The sequence below is a fragment of the Gossypium hirsutum genome, chromosome A10 (assembly GCF_007990345.1).
Source record: "Gossypium hirsutum isolate 1008001.06 chromosome A10, Gossypium_hirsutum_v2.1, whole genome shotgun sequence".
NCBI classification, from domain to species: Eukaryota; Viridiplantae; Streptophyta; class Magnoliopsida; order Malvales; family Malvaceae; genus Gossypium; species Gossypium hirsutum.
In genome coordinates this window covers 4104884-4114778 of record NC_053433.1, presented here as the reverse complement: position 1 = coordinate 4114778, position 9895 = coordinate 4104884, and the positions used below count along the sequence as shown (strand labels likewise).

At 26.1% G+C, this 9895-nt stretch overlaps 1 protein-coding gene across 1 annotated transcript; it reads right to left on the bottom strand.

Annotated features, from left to right (window-relative positions):
- Positions 1 to 1484: 1484 nt before the first annotated feature.
- Positions 1485 to 2788, bottom strand: LOC107942498 (protein TIFY 5A). The gene is made up of 3 exons (XM_016876172.2): positions 2577 to 2788; positions 2359 to 2455; positions 1485 to 2090 (listed from the first exon to the last, which is right to left on the bottom strand). Exons 1-3 carry the CDS (start codon positions 2636 to 2638, stop codon positions 1887 to 1889), a joined length of 363 nt encoding a protein of 120 aa, XP_016731661.2. The 5' UTR covers positions 2639 to 2788; the 3' UTR covers positions 1485 to 1886.
- Positions 2789 to 9895: the final 7107 nt, after the last annotated feature.

Below are 9895 nucleotides of genomic sequence, written 5' to 3'. Positions count from 1 at the left end.
TTAGACATGATAATCAAATGAATATATGTGAAATTAATCATCATAATTATTTTGCTAATTACAGTTAAAAGGAGAGACAAAAAGTAAAGCGTAAAATATATACAAACAATCAATAAATCTATAAATGTTGGAATTATTTGAGACCTTTCGTCCCTCCTCTTTCTCTATATATTCTATCAAATTTCTCAATCTCACACATACACCTTCGGGGTAGTTTCCTTTGGCATTTTTCACCGACATTGAAGGTGACATCTCGATCCCACACAACATTCTCACAATTCACATTTTTGGAACCTAGTCTTTTATATATAAAAGAACGATATCGTAATCAAGACAGAGAAAATTAAGTGATGTTGAACTTTTTAAATCTAAATTTATTTAAAAATAAATATTGAAATTCAAATATCATTTTTTATTTATTTCTTTTCATAAGAGTGTAGCATTACAATTCGTGATTTTTTTTTTATAATGTCTAGAACTACTCATAAACCACTTTCTAAGAACAATGCACTTCAATAAAATTGAACTTACGTCATTTTGCACCGGCAATAATATCTTTTACTCTCAAAACTCTTCTTTTTCTTCTCCATATTTTTCAACGTTCCTATGATAGAAAAAAGCAACGTTTGTCCGTTGATCGCTGCAGATGTGCTACTGCTTTGATCATTTTTGTTGTTGTATTTTAGGAGACATTCAACCAACGTTTCTCCAAGTACCATATTCTCCCTTTTGATTTCAACTTTTGTTACGGTTTTGATTATTTTTTATATTTGACAAATTAAATATAAATCATTCTATTTATATTTTATTTTATATATATTTATTTTTATTCTCTAACGTGTTAGACAACACTTTAATATATTCGAATCCACGTTTTTTTATACGAATAACAATATTAATACTAAATAAACTAAGACTCAATTAATAAATATTAAATTTATTTAAATATATGGAAGTAAATTTTGAATTAAAACATAAATTTACTATATGGAAAAGTATGTATAAAATAATTTGTGGGGTTGTGTTTGAAGAATGAAGTCGGCTTTTAACAAAGATTCTTATGTTTATTTTATTTAAATAATTTTCCATGTTTATTGCATGAGAGGAGCTATGATTAGCTAGAGTCCACGCTACCGACTGTGGACCTTTCCAATCAAGCCATCTCTAACACTCTTTCTTCTCACTAATTGCAATATTATTTTTTCTGAACCATCGATATTCCATCCATTAAGGGAAAAAAAACTAAAAATTGAATTGGATTCAAGACTAAAATGGAAACCATATTAAATTTTTTGACAAAATTAATACAAAAAATCGACTTTGAAGATTAAAAATACATGTACGTAAAATTTATAAGATATAGTATATAAACAGCGCAACTCATACTACTTGAAGCAAGGAACACTTTAATCATAAGTCAACACAAGGGATTTATAAACTTTATATATACAAATTAACCCAATTTTTTATAAGATGATAAAAGATTAAAAAAAAAGGAAATTAGTTGTATCAAAATTCAAACAATTACAAAGACACATTTGAAACTCGTGGCAGAAATAGAGGTCCATAGTCTACTAAACTTCAAGTAATTATAACACTGACCCTACAATTACTTTTGACCAGTTCAATTTTCGGACCAGCCATATTGAAAGTTTAGTTTTTTGCGTCCATATAAAAAAAAATTGAATAAAGAAATGTAAAAATACATGATGATCATGAAGCTAGCTACTACAATATCTCATACAAAATTTACAAAAAAAGGAAAATGAAAAAAAAGCCTTTGATGGGCAATTTCCTTTGATGGAAATAGTTACTAGTAGTCATTGCTAGCCAAAAAAGATGGGATCCATTCCTTCAGTTACACTAAATAGCAAAGGATACATATATTAATGGTAAGGAGAGGTAGCTTGGATTCGATTCTTTCGTTTTTGGAGGAACCGTTGAAGCGATCTCTTCATGCTTGTGGAAAGTCCATTATTCGGACTATTTATCTGAGAGTGTACCATCGGTGAAGCCGGTTCCGATCCCTGCCTCGGAGTCCTTAGTCGTTCATCCGTTTCTCGGTTTGCAATCATAAGAATGGCTCTTGCCTGCCCAAATTCCATCCCAGTTCACTCTCAAATCTTTACAACCAATAAATTAAACCCAAATCATTTATATGTATTTTTTATACTCCCAGGGCTTGGGTGAAGCAACTTGTCGCCATGAAAACACAGTCGCCGCCGCTACTTTAATGAATTTCAAAAAGGTACAACACGCAAAGCATGGAGTTCTTTTCAAAATTAAAAAAGCTTTGTTTTTTGGATTTATATGTCGAGTATATATAAAGAACAGAAATAAAATTTAAATATTAAATACCTGGATCTCTGTAACATCACAAACACAAACTCTTCCATTGTAGAAAATCGTTAACTGTTGCTGTTGATTTTCTGGGTTTTCACTGCTCTCTTCCACCCTTCAATCATCAACAAAAAAAATAAAAATAAAAATCGTAACATAATTCGCTTCTCCCAATGTATAAACCAACATTTTATATAAAACAACACATGCAGCACCGAAGAAAGTGAAGTACATACCGGTCGCCGCCGGAATAACTAGAAGGATGGAGACGAAGCTCCAAGTTGCAGTTTCGTCTCATCTTATTTGAGGTTTCCGTAAGGATTTCAAAAGCAGAAGAAACGGATGGGAGGGGAATAGTTGTACGAGCAAAGGCTCTATATATATAAAGTGAGATTGCGTTAGCGGTGGGCACCAACGTTTTTTCAAAATGTTTAAAGAAACACAGTAGCGCACTACAACGAGATACACATAAATAATTAATTTATAAAATAATAATATAACAGTTAGAAGATCTTTGATTTTAATTTAAGCACGTGGAACATGCATTCTTTTTAATTTTCTTTTTTTCTTTGGACTAAAAATGTCATACCAAATTTTTTATTTGACATAATCTCTTATTTGGTCTTTTAATTTTTAAATTTATATTTTTTGTCAAATCATTTTAAAATGAATGAAAATGTTAATATTTTAAACTTCACTAACGTTACATACACGTGAATGTCACATATAAGTCCTGTATAATTCATAACCTTTCCTTTTTTAAGAATAATACCACTAATTAAGCTTTATAATATGGGTTTATGAATAAGATTATTTTAAAATTCACTTGAATTTTTATTTCAATAATATTATTTTTAAAGTTTGAATCTATTTTTTTAAATATAAGTAGTTCATATTTATTAATATAATTTTTTTAAAATAATAATAATAAAAATAACTTTTTTCTTTTCAAGCATTTTTATTTGTATAATTTATTTTATTATTTTTTAATAACAGAGAAATGGGTTTGGAGATTTCTTTTTGGAAATTTGTTGATGGTCTTTGTTTTGTATTTTTTTGTCGTGCTGTACTTGTATCAGTGTTATCTGAACTTTTTATTTATTATAATTTATTTTGATTTTAAAAATATATCATAGCAATTCATAACTCGACTTATAAAAAAATCTAATCACCCTTAAAAATTTTTATGCCTTTTTGAATTATCACGTGGCTAAAAAAAATCCATCAAGTCTAAATTTTTTTAACTATATAATAGTTTAAAAATATATGATTTTTTTTTTGAAAAGATTAAGTTTTTTATGGGTTGAGTTAGGTAATAGGTAAATTGATTGGGGATGATTTCTTTTTCTAAATTGTTAGTAACTTAAAGATAAATTGTAATGTAACGTGGTCATAATTTAGATTTTTTACAAAAAAATAAAAATATAAATTACAATAATGGGTTGTTTTGAGCAGTCTCCATCGGTGTATTAGGCAGCACCACCCCACTTTTCCCCTAATCATCAAACAATAATGATTCTAAAAAAAAAAATTGATACTACTATTATGTCAAGTGACATTGTTATATATTTTTTTAAAAAATATTCAAAAAAATACGAGTATACTTGTTAAAAACAAAAAAAAAAATACTGTTGATGTATCAAACGACACTAGTCAAAGTAAAAAAATATTTTTTAATTGATGTTGCTGGTGTGTCAAGCAACACCAATATATATATTTAAAAAAAAAAGTGGCCTAAGGGAAAAAAAATTCAAGGATGTTAGGGGTGGAAGCCCATGCAATGAAAAGAAATAAAATAAAAAATATAAGCATTCAAGGTGAAAAGAAAAAGAAAGAAATGAATAAAAGTGAGGAAAGTTATTGCATCACGATTTTAATCCTATTCAAGTTGTTAATCAAATTTTAAATGAGCTACATTTTAACTTTGGAGTGTTGAAAAAAAAAATACAAGAATTAAAAGTACACATCTCAAGACGTAATTTTTAAAAAAAATTAAAATGGTGTTGCCAAGTTGTTAGGAAGTACCCATTAAAAATATATATTTTGTAGTCTAATATATTCGTATTTTCTTAAATATTTATTAAAAATACATATTAGTATCGCCTAACACTGTAGCAGCATAAAAAAAATTATTTTTAAAAAAGCTAATGATTGGGGAGAAAGTGGAGTGGTGCCACAAATGTGTCAAGCGGCACCGATGATACTATTCAAAAAACTCATTTTCTTAAATAATTTTTTTCTCTCCTCCATTTTCGTAATTAATTAATATTTTATAAAAAAAGTCATAATTTAAATAACTTTTTAATGTGAAAAACTAAATTCTAATCAATTTTAGTAGAAGGATTAAAATGAATTTACATAATTGTTTAAAAATGTTTTTAAATGGGTTATAATTGTTTAAATTTTGACCCCAACAATTATAAATTTTCGTAATCTAATTTTATTTCTAAAAATGTATCTAAAATTACCCAAAATTAAAGGTGATTGAAAAGTTTTCCGTGAGTGGCAAGTAAAAAAAAGCAAAAAAAAAAAAAAAAACAAAGAAACAAACATGTGATCACATTTAATTTAAACTTATGTAAGGCGTTAGGCTCCCATATGGGGGCTATCCTTTGCTGTTTTGGCCGAATAAAAATGGAAATCAACTCATCAACATAAACCAATCTCATGATTTTGGACCATATCATTCTACAACCAAACAATAAACGTGACAATTTAATATCGAATGTGACATCGTTTTGTTACCCACCTATTACCTAATACTTATCCATTTCTAATAAATCATTTAAATTTAATCATTAAATTTTATAGAATTTTTAAAAGTTTAGGTTTATTTAAATTTCTTTGTGATTGTATAAAAATTTCAATTTAAAATTAATTAAAAATTATACGTGTGATAGATATACTCGTATATATTAATTCATAAATTTCATATATTATTACAGTAAAACTTTAACATCATGCTTAAGTCACACTCTGTATAAATATATGACTTCTTTTTTAAAATTATACCTGCTAATCTTGGTATAAATATAGGACACCATTTTTCAAACGAAGATCTCTTTCCTTGTCTAAGTTTCCAATTACCTAATCTCTCACATGTTTAGAAGAAAAAAAATTATTTTCATATGACTAAAAACAAAACCTTTTGACTTTTAGAACAAAATCGAATAAAATTTAGAGAGTTTTTACGATGGTAAGTATTAAATTTAATATAATTGTATGTTTACTTTCATACTAAAATAAATAAATCTCTTGACTCCTGTGTATTGGTCTGATGGTTAAATATGTTTAATGTCTTAAGTGTGATATGGATTCAAGTCGCGTTAGTCGCTGTCTGTAATTCACAAAAAAATAAATTCCTTAAGTCATGGTGAAAATTTTCAAACCAAGCAATATTTATAATTTTGACATGTTTTTATATATATAAAGTTAGATAATGAGAGGTTTTGAGGTGTCAAAATCAAATAAAATAGGTGTGGATGAACACCCAACTTATTTGCTACAACTAGAAAATTTAAAATAATAATTAAAGAATAATGAAAAAGAAATTCAAGATTGAATGGAGAACTTGTTGAATGATTTTAAAAGGGGAAAATTTGGGTATTATTCCTAAATAAAGAGAGAAAGAAAACCCCCATGAGCCTTTCACGTGCACTTGTGGGGCGTGGAATGCACGACGCAATCACATGGGAGAAAAATGTTTTTGCTATAAAAATAATTAAATACAAAAATGATACGAGAAATAGATTAATTATGAAAATGAGATGTTTTTTTTATAATGCATATCAGTGCCGACTGTCTGGTTGGCGCCACTATCATATTTTTTTCTTTAATCATCATGTAATCTTAGCGTTAAAAAAAAAGTTATTGATGTCGCCTGACATAGTGACATTATTAATATGTATTCTTTAAAAATACTTGTTTTTTCAATTGTATACACGATTATTTAAAAATATAAAAAATATATTTTTTATTGGTGTTGCCCGACATATTGACAACACTATTTTAATTTTTCAAAAAAAAAAAACAAAGGCCAACATGATAAACTCGAGTTTTTCTCTAAAAATTATTAAAAATATTAGTTTCAAATTGATTTATTAAAAACATTAAGATATTAAATTAATCAAACCATAATGCGACATTGCTGGGAGAGACAATCGTGAACTTTAAACATGAATAGTAAATTAAATATGAAAATTAGTAAAAAATAATTTTAATTATAATTTAATATGAATTAATTATTTAAATCCCCTTGCATACCGGGTAAAAATTCTAGTTTAATAATAATCACCTATTAATTCACAATAGCTTCATAAATACTGCAAAATTTTCAATTAGTCCATCAATTGTAGGGATTGAATTAAATTAGTCCTTCTATTATAAATGGATCAATTTAATTCCTATGCTATTAAAAAGTATCAAATAAGTCTTAATTAAATATTATAAAAAAAGTCTTAATTATAAAAAAAATTAATATTATGTATAAAAAATGTCTTGAAAATGATTTTGTTTTTCAATTGGAATTCAATTTCAAACAAAAAATTTCATTTACAGAACCATAAAAACTCTAAAAATATTAAAATTTTTCAATTTAGCCTTATTTGATTCTTTTTATAGTATAGGGATTAAATTGATCTATTTAATAATAGAGGGACTAATTTGATCAAAACCCTATAATAGAGGAGCCTCTTTGATACATGCACCTATATTAAAAGAGTTTGTCAACCATTACCACCACAATGAAAATGACGACAATGACGATGATGGTGACGATGACGATGACAATGATGATGATGATGTGAGGTCCTTAGTTTTGTTGATTAGAATGATAAAAATATGGGTTAAATTTTACTATAATATGTATAAGTTATAAATTTAGTCTTAAAATTTTAATTTTATTATTTTTAATACGTGTATTTTAAAAATTTAATTCTAATTAAATAATAATTATAAAATTCCTTAAGTTAAATTATCTTAATTTACAATAGCTTTATAAAAACAACAAAAAGAGAAAAAAACCATCAAATTCAAGTATTAGTTGGAGTAATATTTCTTACTATTCAAAGAGTTTGCCATCAACGACCACGACAATGGCGATAATGATAATAATGTGAGTCTTTAGTTTTGTTGATTTGAATGATAAAAACATGGGTCAAGTTGTTGGTCTTTATATTATGTATAATTTACCAATTTCTAAACTTTTTAAATTTTGAAATTTTATATTAATTAAATAATAATTATTAAATCCGTTAAAGATAATTTATTTTATTTAAAAAATCCTGTAAAACGCCGCAAAACATTTAAGAATAAAGAAATAAAAAATAAAAAAACAAAACCATAAAATCCGACTATTAATTGAAGTCATAATGTCATTTTTTTTTAATATTCAAGGAATTTTTCCATAAAAACCACGACGATTATGACAATAATTGAGAATGATAATTATAAAAATAATAATAATATGACTTCTTTAATTTAGTTGATTAGAATGATAAAAACATGGGTAATTTTTAGTTATTGGTTCTTGTATTATGCGTAAATTATAAAATTAATTTTTAAATTTTAATTTAATTATTTTTAATTTAAATCTTAAAATTTTAATTTTAATCAAACAATAACTATTAAATTTATTAAAATTAATTTATTTTATTTCTAAAATACCATAAAAACCCACAAAACTCGCAAAACATTTAAGCATAAAGAGAAACAAAAAAACCCATCAAATCAAGCTATTAGTTGGAATCATAATGTCATATTTTCTTAATATTCAAGGAGTTTGTCCATAACAACCTGGACGATGCTGACGACAATGAGAATGATAAAGATAAAGATAAAGATAATAATAATAATAATATGAGGTCCTTGGTTTTGTTAATTAGAATGATAAAAACATGGGTTTTTTTTTGTTACTTATTCTCCTATTATGCGTAAATTATAAAATTAGTCTTTGAATTTTAATTTAATTATTTTTAGTTTAAATATTTTTTTAAAATTTAAAATTTCAATTATGATTAACTATTATTAAATTAATTTATTTTATATCCAAAGTCCTATAAAAACCGTAAAATATTTTTAATATTTTTATGGGACTTTAATTTAATATTCTTAGTTTGTACATTTTCGAATTTTAAAATTTAATCACGAAATTCATTAAGATAATTTATGGTTTGCTATAATGTTGAAGTGAATATATTTTTTTAAACCTTTGTTAATTTATTTTACTAGAAAATATTTCAAAATTATTAAATTATCTTTCTATCCTATACTTTAAATTTATATATATATATATTCAACTGGATTCATGAAACCAAAAGGTATTTATAATTTCCAATAAAAATTACAAAATTGGAAAATGAAAGCAAAAAACACAAAAGAAGAAAGAAATAAGAAAAACAAGTTCCACTATAAAGAATTAGTAATGAAATTGAGATATATTATAAAGAAAGGAAAAGTCAAAGATTCGGAAATAAATATTGTAAGGCAGAGAAAAGAAGTTGGGGTTAGCTGGTTTCAATGGCAGCCGTAAACCATTATTAGGTTCAAATCCCAAACCCCCTAGCCCAACCCAACCAGTCACCCCCACCTTGTCCCTTCAATCTGCAAGACAAGTTCATAGTTTTGAAAGAAACCAGGTTTGTTGGTAATTGAAATTAGGCAGGCTTCGAATTTATCCCTTCATAGGCAAAAAATAAAAAACAAGTTAGGCTCTCAACTTGTTTGTTTGCACAAATCATGCAACCCATAACGTTTATGTTATGCTCAAAACGGGAAAAACATAATATCCTTCCAAAATAATTACAAAATTTGCATCAGAAAAACATGTTTGTAAAGTAAGAATTCCATGGGGAAAGATGAACAGAAAGAAAAGACAATCAGAACATATACCAGATAAGCCATTCTATTCTATATATGCCTAATTCATCCAAAAGCTACAAACATATGTTTCACAAGAATGTGCCATTGTCATGCTTAGATTTGGGTGCTGCAAATGAATGACTAACATGTTGATGAAGCTAGTTATCTGCCTTTAGGTTAAAGTTGTCTTTAGCCAATTAAAAAAAGCTCCCTAGGTGAATGTGATGCTCAATCAACCCAAGTTTTAAATTATCTTCATTCTAATGGGGGAAACATATATTTAAATAAATTAGTTAGTGGGGCAAATGTTGAAACTCAGGTTTGGTTTTGATAATCAATACATTCATAGCCACTGCACCTTCACAACAGCCAAACCTAAAACTAGTTAGGAAATTATGCTATTAAATTGATTATCGAATATGTTATTTTTCTTTGAAAATTAATTTCTCCCATTTTATAATATTGAAATCAAAGGCGAAGTCCTTTAAAATATAAAATTATTTTTTAGGTTTTTAAAATTTTTTAAAAATTTTAAATTAGTAAAAGTAAAATTATACTTTGACCTCCCTAAAATTATAAAAATTTGATTTAATCATTTACAAATTATAAATATATAAACTATAAAAAAATTAAAATTTCATCCGCCCCTAAAAAATTTTTCTGGCTTCGCCCCTTATTGAAATTAGTTAAATCGATT